General features: G+C 38.9%; 1 protein-coding gene and 1 long non-coding RNA gene across 27 annotated transcripts in view; one reads left to right on the top strand and one right to left on the bottom strand.

Annotated features, from left to right (window-relative positions):
• The window catches only part of enc (R3H domain containing protein encore), a 944,198-nt gene that overhangs the window by 6,577 nt on the left and 919,438 nt on the right, over nt 1–18,183 (bottom strand). For all 26 annotated transcript variants that reach the window (XM_071685668.1, XM_071685684.1, XM_071685751.1 and 23 more), the window contains one exon: nt 10,108–10,294. In XM_071685668.1, coding sequence (XP_071541769.1) covers nt 10,108–10,294 — 187 coding nt within the window. The remainder of the gene's footprint in view (nt 1–10,107; nt 10,295–18,183) is intronic.
• Nucleotides 1–18,183, top strand: part of LOC139761582 (uncharacterized) — a 112,947-nt gene that overhangs the window by 30,987 nt on the left and 63,777 nt on the right. The gene's annotated exons all lie outside the window — the stretch shown is intronic.

The following is an 18,183-nucleotide window of genomic DNA, read 5'->3' as shown; positions in this document are numbered from 1 at the left end:
CACTGCTTCTAACAACTTCCCTCCCACACCATATATTCTTAATACCTTCCACAGAGCATCTCTATCAACTCTATCATATGCCTTCTCCAAATCCATAAATGCTACATACAAATCCATTTGCTTTTCTAAGTATTTCTCACATACATTCTTCAAAGCACACACCTGATCCACACATCCTCTACCACTTCTGAAACCACACTGCTCTTCCCCAATCTGATGCTCTGTACATGCCTTCACCCTCTCAATCAGTACCCTCCCATATAATTTACCAGGAATACTCAACAAACTTATACCTCTGTAATTTGAGCACTCACTCTTATCCCCTTTGCTTTTGTACAATGGCACTATGCAAGCATTCCACCAATCCTCAGGCACCTCACCATGAATCATAAATACATTAAATAACCTTACCAACCAGTCAACAATACAGTCACCCCCTTTTTTAATATATTCCACTGCAATACCATCCAAACCTGCTGCCTTGCCGGCTTTCATCTTCCGCAAAGCTTTTACTACCTCTTCTCTGTTTACCAGATCATTTTCCCTAACCCTCTCACTTTGCACACCACTTCGACCAAAACACCCTATATCTGCCACTCTATCATCAAACACATTCAACAAACCTTCAAAATACTCACTCCATCTCCTTCTCACATCACCACTACTTGTTATCACCTCCCCATTAGCCCCCTTCACTGAAGTTCCCATTTGCTCCCTTGTCTTACGCACTTTATTTACCTCCTTCCAAAACATCTTTATATTCTCCCTAAAATTTAATGATACTCTCTCACCCCAACTCTCATTTGCCCTCTTTTTCACCTCTTGCACCTTTCTCTTGACCTCCTGCCTCTTTCTTTTATACATCTCCCACTCATTTGCATTTTTACCCTGCAAAAACCGTCCAAACGCCTCTCTCTTCTCTTTCATTAGTAATCTTACTTCTTCATCCCACCACTCGCTACCCTTTCTAATCAACCCACCTCCCATGCTTCTCATGCCACAAGCATCTTTTGCGCAAGCCATCACTGCTTCCCTAAATACATCCCATTCCTCCCCACTCCCCTTACCTCCTTTGTTCTCACCTTTTTCCATTCTGTACTCAGTCTCTCCTGGTACTTCCTCACACAAGTCTCCTTCCCAAGCTCACTTACTCTCACCACTCTCTTCACCCCAACATTCTCTCTTCTTTTCTGAAAACCCATACAAATCTTAACCCTCGCCTCCACAAGATAATGATCAGACATCCCTCCAGTTGCACCTCTCAGCACATTAACATCCAAAAGTCTCTCTTTCGCGCGCCTATCAATTAACACGTAATCCAATAACGCTCTCTGGCCATCTCTCCTACTTACATTCGTATACTTATGTATATCTCGCTTTTTAAACCTGGTATTCCCAATCACCAGTCCTTTTTCAGCACATAAATCTACAAACTCTTCACCATTTCCATTTACAACACTGAACACCCCATGTATACCAATTATTCCCTCAACTGCCACATTACTCACCTTTACATTCAAATCACTCATCACTATAACCCAGTGTTGTGCATCAAAATCACTAACACACTCATTCAGCTGCTTCCAAAACACTTGCCTCATGATCTTTCTTCTCATGCCCAGGTGCATATGCACCAATAATCACCCATCTCTCTCCATCGACTTTCAGTTTTACCCATATCAATCTAGAACTTACTTTCTTACACTCTATCACATACTCCCACATCTCCTGTTTCAGGAGTAGTGCTACTACTTCCCTTGCTCTTGTCCTCTTACTAACCCCTGACTTTACTCCCAAGACATTCCCAAACCACTCTTCCCCTTTACCCTTGAGCTTCGTTTCACTCAGAGCCAAAACATCCAGGTTCCTTTCCTCAAACATACTACCTATCTCTCCTTTTTTCTCATCTTGGTTACATCCACACACATTTAGACACCCCAATCTGAGCCTTCAAGGAGGATGAGCACTCCCTGCGTGACTCCTTTTTCTGTTTCCCCTTTTAGAAAGTCAAAATACAAGGAGGGGAGGGTTTCTGGCCCCCCGCTCCCGTCCCCTTTAGTCGCCTTCTACGACACGTGAGGAATGCGTGGGAAGTATTCTTTCTCCCCTATCCCCAGATATATATATTGGCGCTACCTTGCTGATGCAGGAATCAGCGATCAAGTATGATATATATATATATATATATATATATATATATATATATATATATATATATATATATATATATATATCATACTTGATCGCTGATTCCTGCATCAGCAAGGTAGCGCCAAGAAACAGATGAAGAATGGCCCATGCACTCATGTACACATGTATATACGTAAATGCCCATACATGCTCATATACAGACATATACATATACATTTCAAGATATTCACATATACATACACTTACACAGACTTATACTTGCTTACCTTCATCCATTCCTGGCACTACCCCGCCCTACAGGAAACAGCATCGCTACCCCTTGCTTCAGCGAGATAGTGCCAAGAAAACAAGACAAAGAAGACCATATTCATTCACACTCAGCCTCTGGCTGTCATATGTAATGCATGGAAACCACAGCTCCCTATCCACATCCAGTCCCATAGACCTTCCCATGTTTTACCCCAGATGTTTTACATGCCCTGGTCCAGTCCATTAACAGCACATTGACCCCAGTATACCACATCATTCCAATTCACTCTATTCCTTGCACACTTCTCACCCTCCTGTAGGCCCCAACCCCTCAAAATCTTTTTTACTCCATCCTTCCACCTCCAATTTGGTCTCCCGCTTCTCCTTGTTCCCTCCACCTCTGATACATATATCCTCTTTGTCAACCTTTCCTCACTCATTCTCTCCGTATGTCCAAACCATTTCAACAGACCCTTTTCTGCTCTCTCAACCACGTTTTTTATTTCCATTCTTTCATCTGTTGAGAGCAGGTTTCAGTTTTTCTAATTCTGATAGTATATAGTTATTTAGAATATGTGAGACAAATATGTCCATGTATATAGAGTAGAACAAAGATAATCTGCACCAAGGAAAGTTTACAATTTTTTGCATATTGATACCCAAATACTTGAATGCTTTCATTTACTTCTTTGTTAGCATGTCTGTAAAATGTGTTACTATATGATATTTGTCCACAAATAAGTTCATTACAGTTTTTATACTGCTATAGGTAGAATTCTTGATATGATGACTTGAAATCAATTGTTGATAGTTTACAATCATTGGCAGTACTTCATGGTGATGGTCACTGAAAACGAATAGTTTACTGGAAATAACTCTATGAAAGGTTATGTTGTAATGGGTATAAAATCACACTAAATTAAATGGGCCTGGTTTATATATTCAAGAGTATTTAGAAAGGAAATAATCTGTGAAGAGAAAAAATATGCTTCTTAACATATTAATTTCCTCACCCAATTGTTCTTCACAAGCAGATATATAATAAAGGCCATTCAATAAATGTTTTTTATATGTGTTACTGAAAAATGTGAATTTATATTCTTACAACCAATACCTCTGGAAGACGAGGAAAAGGTGAAGAAATAGATTTGTGAATAAGCTCAACCTAACAAGACTACTGATGTGGCTTGGATAAAGAAAAAAATGAAGTGATACATGAATTCTACATTGAAGCACTACTTACAAATATTCATACCATAAATATCAGACAGTACTATTATTGTAAGACAGTACTACCACTACTAACCATGTACAGTTTGTTGATTTAGGTATATACACATTATCCATATTCAGTTTAAGAAAGAGGGATGGAACTTTGACATGCATTAAAGAATTCGAGAGAAAACATCAAAATACATTTTCTCTGTCTAAAATCCAGTATTTTTTTCTCTGTCTAAAATCCTGTATTTAAACATTAGTTGTATTCCTTTCTTTCTCTTAGGGGCAATTCAGAGGAGATGCAAGAATGCTTGCACAGCTTGGGACCCAATCCTACCCCAGGAATGCCCCAATATGATGTAAATTGCCTTCATCCATGAGGATGTCTCTGTCATAGTACACCTTTGCTGGCTCCAATAGCAATCTTCCATATTCCTCTGCTCATAACTGAGCCAACTGACCTCATCACCTTCCCACTCAGTGGTCTGGCAACATGTGTGCTCCTTGTATTTTGCTTCTGCCTTTTCAAGGATATGTGTCCTACATTGTATATGTACAGTTTTATAATCTGGTGTTTGTCTTATATTCACTTTGTTCCCTGCCTGGTCTTACTTCTTTTTTTGTAGGAAGGAGAAGTAATTGCTGACTAGTCATATTTGTCTTCCCTTTTGTTACAGTGGACTTGTTATTACTGTTTCTGTGGTCCTTTAATTTCATGCTCAATTCATGATTTGACAGTAATAAAGTAATATATAGTGTTTTACAACACTGAGTGCTGAGAGGTTTACACTGGAGGTTGTATTTTCCTTTTCTGTGGGTGGATATAATTTTTTTCCTAAGTACAACTGGTTTCTTTGAAATTTGTTTAGTTGTCTTTCATTTTGGTCAAGCAAGTTAGTGCTGCCTGCTCTTAGACGTGTTATATATTTACAGTGTTCACTGGTTTCAATATTACAAAGGATTCAAACAACAACAGACCACTGGGTCCCTTCAAGGCTGCTTGTGATAGTGGAAGATATCAGCAACTCACTGGTTAGTGTGGTAAAACTAGAAAGGCATACAGATAATTCAAACAGAAAAACCTACAAACTGTAAGTGTGACTAAGGAGATACAGATAGTGTTAATGTTAGTCATGGACTTGAAGCAAAACATTCATCAAGTTTCTTTATAAACGTATTCATAGCACTGCTTTCAACCACCCTAAAAGGTAAAACATGTGCCAATGAGTTTGTATCCATTACTATGAATGAAATCAGAATCAAATCTGAAGCAACTTGTTAAATCATCAAGGCCTTTGATAATCTTGAATACCTCTATGAGATCACCTCTTAATCTTATCTTTTTTAAGCTAAATAAATTGAGGTCATTTAGTCCACTTTCCCAGGATTCGTTTCTCAGTCCAAGAATCATCTTGATGGCTTGAGACTGTCCTCTCTCCATCCTATTGATCACCATTTCCCATGTTTGCAAAGTAGTGCCAAGAACAAACGAAGAAAGACTGCATCCACTCACATGAATTCTGTAGCAGTCATGTGTAATGCACTGAAACCACAGCTCCTGTGTGCCACATTATTTTGATTCCCTCTATCTTGTGTATGCCTTTCACCCTCCTCCATGATCATGCCCCAATTCCTCAAAATCTTTTTTACTTCATTCTACTGTCTCTAATTTGGTCTCCCAAATATATATATTTCATTTATTTATTTTGCTTTGTCGCTGTCTCCCCTGTTTGTGAGGTAGCGCAAGGAAACAGACGAAAGAAATGGCCCAACCCACCCCCATACACATGTATATACATACACGTCCACACACGCAAATATACATACCTATACATCTCAATGTACATATATATATATATATACACACACAGACATATACATATATACACATTTACATAATTCATACTGTCTGCCTTTATTTATTCCCATCGCCACCTCACCACACATGGATTAACATCCCCCTCCCCCCTCATGTGTGCAAGGTAGCGCTAGGAAAAGGCAACAAAGGCCCCATTCGTTCACACTCAGTCTCTAGCTGTCATGTAATAATGCACCGAAACCACAGCATCCTTTCCAAATCCGGCCCCACAGAACTTTCCATGGTTTACCCCAGACGTTTCACATGCCCTGATTCAATCCACTGACAGCACGTCGACCCCGGTATACCACATCGATCCAATTCACTCTATTCCTTGCCTGCCTTTCACCCTCCTCCATGTTCAGGCCCCGATCACTCAAAATCTATTTCACTCCATCTTTCCACCTCCAATTTGGTCTCCCACTTCTCCTCGTTCCCTCCACCTCTGACACATATATCCTCTTGGTCAGTCTCTCCTCACTCATTCTCTCCATGTGACCAAACCATTTCAAAACACTCTCTTCTGCTCTCTCAACCACACTCTTTTTATTTCCACACATCTCTCTTACCCTTACATTATTTACTCGATCAAACCACCTCATACCACATATTGTCCTCAAACATCTCATTTCCAGCACATCCACCCTCCTGCGCACAACTCTAGCCATAGCCCACGCCTTGCAACCGTACAACATTGTTGGAACCACAATTCCTTCAAACTACCCATTTTTGCTTTCCGAGATAATGTTCTCGACTTCCAAACATTCTTCAAGGCTCCCAGAATTTTCACCCCTTCCCCCACCTTATGATTCACTTCCGCTTCCATGGTTTCATCCGCTACCAGATCCACTCCCAGATATCTAAAACACTTTGCTTCCTCCAGTTTTTCTCCATTCAAACTTACCTCCCAATTGACTTGACCCTCAACCCTACTGTACCTAATAACCTTGCTCTTATTCATATTTACTCTTAACTTTCTTCTTTCACACACTCTACCAAAGTCAGTCACCAGCTTCTGAAGTATCTCACATGAATCAGCCACCAGCGCTGTATCATCAGCGAACAACAACTGACTCACTTCCCAAGCTCTCTCATTCACAACAGACTTCATACTTGCCCCTCTTTCCAAAACTCTTGCATTCACCTCCTTAACAACCTCATCCATAAACAAATTAAACAACATGGAGACATCACACACCCCTGCCACAAACCTACATTCACTGAGAGCCAATCACTTTCCTCTCTTCCTACACGTACACATGCCTTACATCCTCGATAAAAACTTTTCACTGCTTCTAACAACTTGCCCCCCACACCATATATTCTTAGTACCTTCCACAGAGCATCTCTATCAACTCTATCATATGCCTTCTCCAGATCCATAAATGCTACATACAAATCCATTTGCTTTTCTAAGTATTTCTCACATACATTCTTCAAAGCAAACACCTGATCCACACATCCTCAACCACTTCTGAAACCACACTGCTCTTCCCCAATCTGATGCTCTGTACATGCCTTCACCCTCTCAATCAATACCCTCCCATATAATTTACCAGGAATACTCAACAAACTTATACCTCTGTAATTTGAGCACTCACTCTTATCCCCCTTGCCTTTGTACAATGGCACTATGCATGCATTCTGCCAATCCTCAGGCACCTCTCCATGAATCATACAGACATTAAATAACCTTACCAACTAGTCAACAATACAGTCACCCCCTTTTTTAATAAATTCCACTGCAATACCATCCAAACCTGCTGCCTTGCCGGCTTTCATCTTCCGCAAAGCTTTTACTACCTCTTCTCTATTTACCAAATCATTTTCCCTAACCTTCTCACTTTGCACACCACCTCCACCAAAACACCCTATAACTGCCACTCTATCATCAAACACATTCAACAAACCTTCAAAATACTCACTCCAGCTCCCTCTCACATCACCACTACTTGTTATCAATATTCTATACCAGTATATATCTCTGACATACTTTTATGTTAATTTCACATGCAGGTATTGTTTCTTTAAAAGCACTTGTAATTTACAGCATGATGTAAGGATATGTGAGGAACTGAACAGCAAGTTCAATATTATTTTCACAGTGGAAACCACTATAGCCCCAACACCAGTGAGATAGAATGGGGAGGAACTTCAGGAAATCAGCAAGATACCTAGAAAAGATATTGATAATATTAAAAGGATCTGACCCATACTCATGGTCCTGATGAAAATTCATGTGTTAAAGAGGTGTGTAGATATGCTTGATGGACAACTTGAATTACTGTTCAAATGTCACTGTTGAGACACACAGTGCCAAGGGAATGAAGAAGGATAAATCTCATATTGTATATGAGAAAGGAGATCAGGAACAGGCATTGAACTACAGACTGGTCTCACTAATGAGAGTGGTGTGTAAGGTTCTAGAAAAGATTATTGGAAAGTAAATGGGTAACTTTCTGCATGGGATAAATTTCATAAGTGAGACAGCATGGTTTTAGGGAAAGGTTACGTGTGAATAACTTTTTAATGTCTTACGAGAGAGTGAGCTCAGTCCTGGATAAAAGGGAAGGCTGGGTGGACGGTCTGCATCTAGGTTGCCAGAAGACATTTGACATTGTATAACTCAGGAGACTTATTATGAAGCTGCATCACCAAGCAGGAATATGGGGAGGAACTTCTTCATTGGAAATAAAATCATGTCAGTGGGAAGGAACAAAGGATGCATGTCTGAAGAGCCTTTTCCAAATGGGTTAAGGTGACCAGCAGAGTGCCACAGAGTTTGGTTCTGGAACCATTATTCTTCTAGATCTACATTAATGACTTGCTTGAAGGTATAATAAAATTTTACTTGAATATGTTTGCACAAAATCAAAAAGTCAAGAGGAAAGTGAAATGCAGAGTGAATTGCCTCAACTTACAAAGGGACCTACATAGACTTCAAAGTTGGTCAGAAACATGTTGAAGAAATCCAACCAAAGCAAATGTAAAGTAATGAGGATGGGAAATATGGCCTCAATATTATTATTACCAAGCAGGTAGTAAGCTTCTAGATTCTGCATGTGATAGGGACTTGGGAGGAGACACTGTCTCTGTCACCAAAGTCCCATAGTTGGAGAATAGCTAAGGAGACAAACTATCTGCTGGCAGATACCATAACAGCTTTCAAACATATGGGTAAAGAAATATTCAGCAAGCTATTCATATCCTTTTTAAAGCCAAAACTAGAGTATGCTTCTTAGGTTTGGTCAATGCACCTAAATAAGCTCAAAGAACTCAAAGAGAAGGTCCAGAGGAGGGCAGCAAAGATGGTATCAAAATCAAGACTGCAAAGCTGGAGGCTTTAGATTTACCTACCTTGGAAGAGTGAAAATCAAGAGGTGACCTTATCACAACCTTTGAGTTTTTTAAAGAGACCAACAAGGTGGACCTTGGGCAGTAGTTTCATAGGTGTAGGGATAGAAGAACCAGAGGACATATCATGAAATTTAGTAAGAAACTTGTAAATAATAATGTAAAAAAATATTCTTATAGTATACGAGTGGTGGATGATTAGAACAGACTGGCTGAGGACATGGTTAATGTAGACGGCATACTTAAATTCAAGAAGTTGTATGATAGTAGAGAGTATTCAAGAAATGGGTCCCCACAAGTGTAAAACTCCCTCCCAGCACAGTACAAATAGTTAATTACAAATATGCTGAATCTTTAAAAGGCATTGTATGTATATTAATCATTTACAACAGTAGCACCTATTTACTAAAGGTGAAAAAAAGTAGATCCTGTGCAATCACATTCCGAATCTTAATGCTCATTGGCAGGCCTGATAAGCCTAAAGTAATTAGAGAAATCTTAAGTCCTTACTGGTTAATTTAGTAACCATTACACTAACTTGATTTCTATTAATATTTTTCTTCCCAAATAAATCTAAAAATTCTTAAAATTTTTAGTAAAACACTTAAATCTATGTAAATCAAATTATATATATTAGGTAGTCTACTGACATGTATAAAGCAAGCATAAAGCATATATATTTATCATATATATATATATATATATATATATATATATATATATATATATATATATATATATATATATATATATATATAAGGCAAGCAGTAAACCTTCTTAAGATAGTTCTTGCATATATACAATGTGTACTCTAAGACATATTACATATCAACAAAATGGGCAATTTTCTGCCTAAGAAAGTAATTCAAACAAAACAAAAACCAAGGATGAGATGGAAGGATTACTGAGCATTTATATTTCAGTGTCATACTGTATGTGGAGAAACACGATGGTTGCAGGTTGTAATTATAAACATTAAGCATTGAAAGGTGCAGTGTCTTAGTACTGTATCAGCTTTGCCATTGTATCTTGGTGGGAAGTCAGTTAAGAGTTCTGATTGACTGGTTGTAATGTACAAGTACATGATGTTGATAAATTGTTTGATTTTCAATCTGACAGAAATGTTCTTTGATTGATGTATAGCATAAATTTACATCATATTTCCAAATTCCTTGATGGTAAAATGAGGTTTTATCTTAATACTTTCTATGGCATGAAATGTCTCATTTTGACAGCACCTATTGTACAACCTCACTCAGAGCCTCAGCTTGACTTGCCTGTGTGCTAGGTGTCTGTGGGGGTGTTGGTGCCCTGTAGGAGACAGTAGTAGTGTGACCTGCTGCCGTGGGGCCTTGAGGAGCCCCATACATCCCTCCAGACATACCTTGCATGCCCCCCATTGTTTGGTACACACCACCAGCTGGCATGCCGCTTGCTGTGTAGTAGCCCATGCCGCTACCCATCCTGAGGTAAATGCATGATTACTGCTAAAGTTATTGTATGCACATTGATATAATTAACTAATAATGATATAAGTCTGCAGAGTAGTAATATCTAACCATTATATCTTATATTTTCATGTTAAGGTCTTAATAGAAACATATTTTACTTTTTGGAAAGAAAGTCCTGATTAAATCTAATTTTTGGAAATTATTATAGACTATCAGCTATTGTTTAAAGGTTTTCTTATTAAATCAAAATCAAGCACATAATTATATCCTTAAATTTAAGGTCTCAGATTTAAACCTTTCCTGAATGTTCCAGTAATACAAAAAGATTTTCCTTCCATGTGGATGAATGTTGGCAAAATATGAAATAAAAACGAAAAATACCATGAGCTATTCAAACAACCACAATCATTTAAAACCAGTGCATCATAGACATTTAACCATTGAAGCAATGCTAAAGCATTGAATTCTTAGCATACCAATGTGAGTTAGATGCAGCAAATATCCATCAACTCCTATGCATCACTCTGTCTCACTCAACTCTACTGTCCTTGGAGACTGAATTCTAACATTATATCCAAGGTTTCCTCATGTGTCCAAATATGATAGCTTGTTACCACCATCATCCAAACCCAACAATCATGTTTATTTACATCCCTTAGTGGGGATGTGCAATGTCCTTCCTTTGTGCTATTCTCAAGGTAACTGAGCCCTGAAGATTTTTCTGCAGGCTGATTGAGGGGGGAAAATTAAGACTATAGTTTAAGTGGTCAGTCCCTAGTGAGCATCCATATACAGTGGCATATTAAGTGAGAACTGAAAGTGTCAAGACCCAAGGCTGTATAGCTTGGAGTGCCCTAAAAATGAGGAAATCTGATTTTCCTTGGATCATCCATGGGCCCATTAGCTTGTGTAGCTATGAAACCAGTATCTGATTTTCCTTATATTTTCTCAGGGTCTGGTAGCCTTTGGGGGCCCTGAAAATGAGAGGATCTGACTTTGCTTGAGTGATCACAAAGCCTGTTAGTTTGGGGGTTGCTGTAAAGAAGATTTAACTTTGCCAGAATTATCAATCCTTCTAAGATTTTATGAATATGTTGAGAATACTGGAAATTTGAAAATGTGTAAAGCTTGTGTAGTTTTCTTTACAAATATACTGTATATATTATATATATAGGGCTTCATTAAATTCTTCAAAGATCTACCAAGGTGGAACATAAGTACATTTAGTCCCATGGCCTTAAAATCCTTGATACAGCACTGTCAGTATGTTGTGCAGGGTTACTCCATTTAGGGTTAACCCTTAAACTGATATAATCATCAACTAACAATGCATAGGTCAATGATAATTAAGTATCCTCAACTGGCACTTTGATAGCTCTTGCCCTTATTTGGATTCATAGCATTTGTTTGATTCCACCACTTACCCATAAATGTCATTTATTCTTTCAAGTTCTGGCATGTTGGGCAAATCTCACCCAGCCACTGGCCAATGACACACATTGTCAAGAAAAATTTCACTCCTTCACTAGCCAATTGCACAGGTTGCATTATAAAATGATATATTGATATATAAGATATATAGACAACATAATCCTATAAATCTAAGGGAAAAACAATATATATAAACATTTCTGGCCATGTGGATTTAGGCTGTATGGGTGAGTTGTTATCATGAGGTGGTCCGGGAAGTATGAGGGTCATAATGAAGCAATGTGCATCATGAGCCAGCAAGAGGCTTATATTCTTCAGACATAAATGGAACAAAAATATCAGTCCTTAATCACCTTTATATATCATCATAAATTATATATTTTTAAAAACTTCCACTCTCTCTCCCCAAGTAAAACACCAGGTAATGAAAAGTCAGTTAGTTTTAGAATAAAGAAAAAAGTATTAGTATATTTGCTTTCATTTTGTTGATACAAAAATTATGTGATAAGTTAATTATGTTTATCTATTCATTCATGTAAAGGTAAATTTTGTGTAAATGTGTGAAAGTAAATGGAAAATACACATGTACATTGTAATTAAAGTACATAGTATATATCAGTGCCTGAGAAGTAATCACATTGTGTGTATTGTGTTAATGTATACATATATATGTAAATAACTATATGGAAGAACGCCTGGAAAAAATTACTTTTGCACAGTGGCCACCCTCTCGCCTCAGCAAGATCCATTCAAAACACCACCATACCAATACAGATGAAAGTATAGACTACTTCTCCGTTGGGGTTTTTCTGTATGTGCTGATTATAACCATGTATTAATAAGGGGCAAAAAAAATTTTTGTTGTATTTCCTCACACTGAAGATAGTTCCTTAAGATTAGTTGTGCACCTTAAGGGTTAGAAAGATTTTTGTTTTTTCTAATCCATTGTTTTACCTGCTCTTACTTGCGTCTGTTTATATGTCACTATAATCTCTCTTATACAGTATCTACAACAGGGTGACTCATGCATAATCTCAAAAATAATGGCTACCATCTATCTGTACATTTTCAAGTGTCAGATATTTGAGAGCAGAGCTTGAAAAGCTGCTGCAAGCTTGCATTAGCTCACAATGAAATCAGAAAAGTGAAGGGTAATCCAGCAAGTATGCAAGAGGAAAATAAGAAATAGGTAAGGCAAAACAATTAGACTATTAGGTGGAAAATAATAACTTTTGAAGTATACTGTAGTGTTTAAGAATCTGTGTCAGACAACCAGGTTAGGTGTGCTGTAAAGTCTAAAGGAAGGATCCAGCATGAAAGACATCTTCCCTTACAGCACTGCTTCCACAACTGACTGAAACCAGTAAATCTACTAGCAAATCTCAGTCGGCTGACCTCTCTTCCATACCATAGCAGTCCAGCATACATACATATACTTCACAATAAACAGTATGCCCCTTCTCTGTCACCCGGCTAACATCTATACATGCTACTCACTTTATCATATGGAATATCTAACATCAATGCTAGCATAAAATAGGAATACTAAATGGCATTAAAATATATGAAAACTTGCAGAAAGCTAAAAGAGCAATGAAAACGGAAAATATCAGACTCTGAGATTTGCTTGAATTGGTACAACACACTGTAATTATTGGTCTGTTTTAGTAAACTAGATGATGGTGCAAGTGGCTGTGATGTAATTTGAAAGAATAATACAAGATTATAAGAGTGAGCAGAGAAGGATGAGGAAGTTTAAAAGTTTTCATAGAGTTTTGGAAGTAAGGAACAAATTGAGAGTTCTGAGGTGATAAGAGGCTTACAGAATAGATGTAGTCATAACCACAAAAAGATTACTCACAGGATTTACAATGGATAACTTTAGAAAACTTTGTGGAGTACTTGTAGGATAAGACAAAGGATAATGTTAAAGATAATGTTTCCTTGGGCTGCCTTGCTGATGCAGGAAACAGTGGCTAAGTATAATAACAAATAAATAATATATATAATTGGGAGGTAAGTTTGAATGGAGAAAAACTGGAGGAAAAAGAAGTGGTTTAGATATCTGGGAGTGGACTTAGCAGTGGATGGAACAATGGAAGCGGAAGTGAGTCAAAGGGTGGGTGAGGGGGCGAAAATTCTGGGAGCGTTGAAGAATGTGTGGAAGGCGAGAACATTATCTGGGAAAGCAAACCGACATTCACTGAGAACCAATCACTTTCCTCTCTTCCTACTTGTACACATGCCTTACATCCTCAATAAAAACTTTTCACTGCTTCCAACAACTTGCGTCCCACACCTTATACTCTTAATATCTTCCACAGAGCATCTCTATCAACTCTATCATATACCTTATCCAGATCCATAAATGCTACATACAAATCCATTTGTTTTTCTAAGTATTTCTCAGATACATTCTTCAAAGCAAACACCTGGTCCACACATCCTCTACCACTTCTGAAACCACACTCCTCTTCCCCAATCTGATGCTCTGTACATCATATAATTTCCCAGGAATACTAAAAAAACTTATATCTCTGTAATTTGAATACTCACCTTTATCCCCTTTGCCCTTGTACAATGGCACTATGCATGCATTCTGCCAATCCTCAGGCACCTCACCATGAGCCATACATACACTGAATATCCTCACCAACCAGTCAACAACACAGTCACCCCCTTTTTTAATAAATTCCACCGCAATACCATCCAAACCTGTCACCCTGCGGCTTTCATCTTCTGCAAAGCTTTCACTACCTCTTCTCTGTTTACCAAATCATTCTCCCTGACCCTCTCACTTCACACACCACCTTGACCAAAACACCCTATATCTGCCACTCTATCATCTAACACATTTAACAAACCTTCAAAATACTCACTCCATCTCCTTCTCACACCTCCTCTATTTGTTATTACCTCCCCATTAGCCCCCTTCACTGATGTTCCCATTTGTTCTCTTGTCTTATGCACTTTATTTACCTCCTTTCAAAACATCTTTTTACTCTCCCAAAAATTTAATAATGCTCTCTCTCCCCAACTCTCATTTGCCCTCCTTTTCACCTCTTGCACCTTTCTCTTGACCTCCTGCCTCTTTCACTTATACATCTCCCAGTCATTTCCACTATTTCCCTGCAAAAATTTTCCAAATGCCTCTATCTTCTCTTTCACTAATAATCTTACTTTATCCCAAAACTCACTACCCTTTCTAATCTGCCCACCTCCCACACTTCTCATGCCACGAGCATCTTTTGCGCAAGCCAACACTGCCTCCCTAAGTACATCCCATTCCTCCCCCACTCCCCTTACGTCTTTTCCTTCCACCTTTTTACATTCTGCACTCAGTCTCCTGGTTCTTCCTCACACAAGTCTCCTTCCCAAGCTCACTTACTCTCACCACTCTCTTCTCCAACATTCTCTCTTCTTTTCTGAAAACCTCTACAAATCTTCACCTTCGCCTCCACAAGATAATGATCAGACATCCCTCCAGTTGCACCTCTCAGCACATTAACTTCCAAAAGTCTATCTTTCGCATGCATATCAATTAACACGTAATCCAATAACGCTCTCTGGCCATCTCTCCTACTTACATACGTATACGTATGTATATCTTTTTTTAAACCAGGTATTCCCAATCACCAGTCCTTTTTCAGCACATAAGTCTACAAGCTCTTCACCGTTTCCATTTACAACATGGAACACCCCATGTACACCAATTAACTTATTTTTTTTTCTTTTTTTTTTTGCTTTGTCGCTGTCTCCGCATTTGCGAGGTAGCGCAAGGAAACAGACGAAAGAAATGGCCCAACCCACCCCCATACACATGCCTTGATTCAATCCACTGACAGCACGTCAACCCCGGTATACCACATCGCTCCAATTCACTCTATTCTTTGCCCTCCTTTCACCCTCCTGCATGTTCAGGCCCCGATCACACAAAATCTTTTTCACTCCATCTTTCCACCTCCAATTTGGTCTCCCTCTTCTCCTCGTTCCCTCCACCTCCGACACATATATCCTCTTGGTCAATCTTTCCTCATTCATTCTCTCCATGTGACCAAACCATTTCAAAACACCCTCTTCTGCTCTCTCAACCACGCTCTTTTTATTTCCACACATCTCTCTTACCCTTACGTTACTTACTCGATCAAACCACCTCACACCACACATTGTCCTCAAACATCTCATTTCCAGCACATCCATCCTCCTGCGCACAACTCTATCCATAGTCCACGCCTCGCAACCATACAACATTGTTGGAACCACTATTCCTTCAAACATACCCATTTTTGCTTTCCGAGATAATGTTCTCGACTTCCACACATTCTTCAAGGCTCCCAGAAATTTCGCCCCCTCCCCCACCCTATGATCCACTTCCGCTTCCATGGTTCCATCTGCTGCCAGATCCACTCCCAGATATCTAAAACACTTCACTTCCTCCAGTTTTTCTCCATTCAAACTCACCTCCCAATTGAATTGACCCTCAACCCTACTGTACCTAATAACCTTGCTCTTATTCACATTTACTCTTAACTTTCTTCTTTCACACACTTTACCAAACTCAGTCACCAGCTTCTGCAGTTTCTCACATGAATCAGCCACCAGCGCTGTATCATCAGCGAACAACAACTGACTCACTTCCCAAGCTCTCTCATCCCCAACAGACTTCATACTTGCCCCTCTTTCCAAAACTCTTGCATTCACCTCCCTAACAACCCCATCCATAAACAAATTAAACAACCATGGAGACATCACACACCCCTGCCGCAAACCTATACCTCTGTAATTTGAGCACTCACCTTTGTCCCCTTTGCCTTTGTACAATTGCACTATGCAGGCATTCCGCCAATTTTCAAGCACCTCAACATGAATCATACATACATTAAATAACCTTATCAACCAGTCAACAATACAGTCACCCCCTTTTTTAATATATTCCACTGCAATACCATCCAAACCCACTGCCTTGCCGGGTTTCATCTTCCGTAAAACTTTTACTACCTCTTCTCTGTTTACCAAATCATTTTCCCTAACCCTCTCACTTTGCACACCACCTCGACCAAAACACCCTATATCTGCCACTCTATCATCAAACACATTCAACAAACATTCAAAATACTTACTCCATCTTCTCACATCACCACTACTTGTTATCACCGCCCCATTAACCCCCTTCACTGAAGTTCCCATTTGTTCCCTTGTCTTACGCACTTTATTTACCTCCTTCCAAAACATCTTTTTATTCTCCCTAAACTTTAATGATACTCTCTCACCCCAACTCTCATTTGCCCTCTTTTTCACCTCTTGCACCTTTCTCTTGACCTCCTGCCTCTTTCTTTTATACATCTCCCACTCATTTCCATTATTTCCCTGCAAAAATCGTCCAAATGCCTCTCTCTTCTCTTTCACTAATTGTCTTACTTCTTCATCCCACCACTCACTACCCTTTCTAATCTCCCCACCTCCCACGCTTTTCGTGCCACAAGCATCTTTTGCACAATCCATCACTGCTTCCCTAAATACATCCCATTCCTCCCCCACTCCCCTTACCTCCTTTGTTCTCACCTTTTTCCATTCTGTACTCAGTCTCTCCTGGTACTTCCTCACACAAGTCTCCTTCCCAAGCTCACTTACTCTCACCACTCTCTTCACCCCAACATTCTCTCTTCTTTTCTGAAAACCTCTACAAATCTTCACCTTTGCCTCCACAAGATAATGATCAGACATTACATTAACTTCCAAAAGTCTCTCTTTCATGTGCCTATCAATTAACACGTAATCCAATGACGCTCTCTGGCTATCTCTCCTACTTACATACGTATATTTATGTATATCTCTCTTTTTAAACCAGGTATTCTCAATCACCAGCCCTTTTTCAACTCATAAATCTACAAGCTCTTCACCATTTCCATTTACAACACTGAACACCCCATGTATACCAATTATTCCCCCAACTGCCACATTACTCACCTTTGCATTCAAATCACCCATCACTATAACCCGGTCTCATGCATCAAAACTACTAACACACTCATTCAGCTGCTCCCAAAACACTTGCCTCTCATGACCTTTCTTCTCATGCCCAGGTGCATATGCACCAATAATCGCCCATCTCTCTCCATCAACTTTCAGTTTTACCCATATCAATCTAGAGTTTATTTTCTTACACTCTGTCACATACTCCCACCACACTCCCAAGACATTCCCAAATCACTCTTCCCCTTTACCCTTGAGCTTCGTTTCACTCAGAGCCAAAACATCCAGGTTCCTTTCCTCAAACATACTACCTGTCTCTCCTTTTTTCTCATCTTGGTTACATCCACACACATTTAGACATGACAGCTAGAGAGTGAGTGTGAACGAATGTGGCCTTTGTTGTTTTTTCATATATATATATATATATATATATATATATATATATATATATATATATATATATATATATATATATATATATATATTTTTTTTTTTTTT

The sequence above is a fragment of the Panulirus ornatus genome, chromosome 3 (assembly GCF_036320965.1).
Source record: "Panulirus ornatus isolate Po-2019 chromosome 3, ASM3632096v1, whole genome shotgun sequence".
Classification (NCBI taxonomy): domain Eukaryota; kingdom Metazoa; phylum Arthropoda; class Malacostraca; order Decapoda; family Palinuridae; genus Panulirus; species Panulirus ornatus.
The sequence above is the reverse complement of the archived record's forward strand: the minus strand, read 5'-3'. Positions and strand labels throughout refer to the sequence as shown.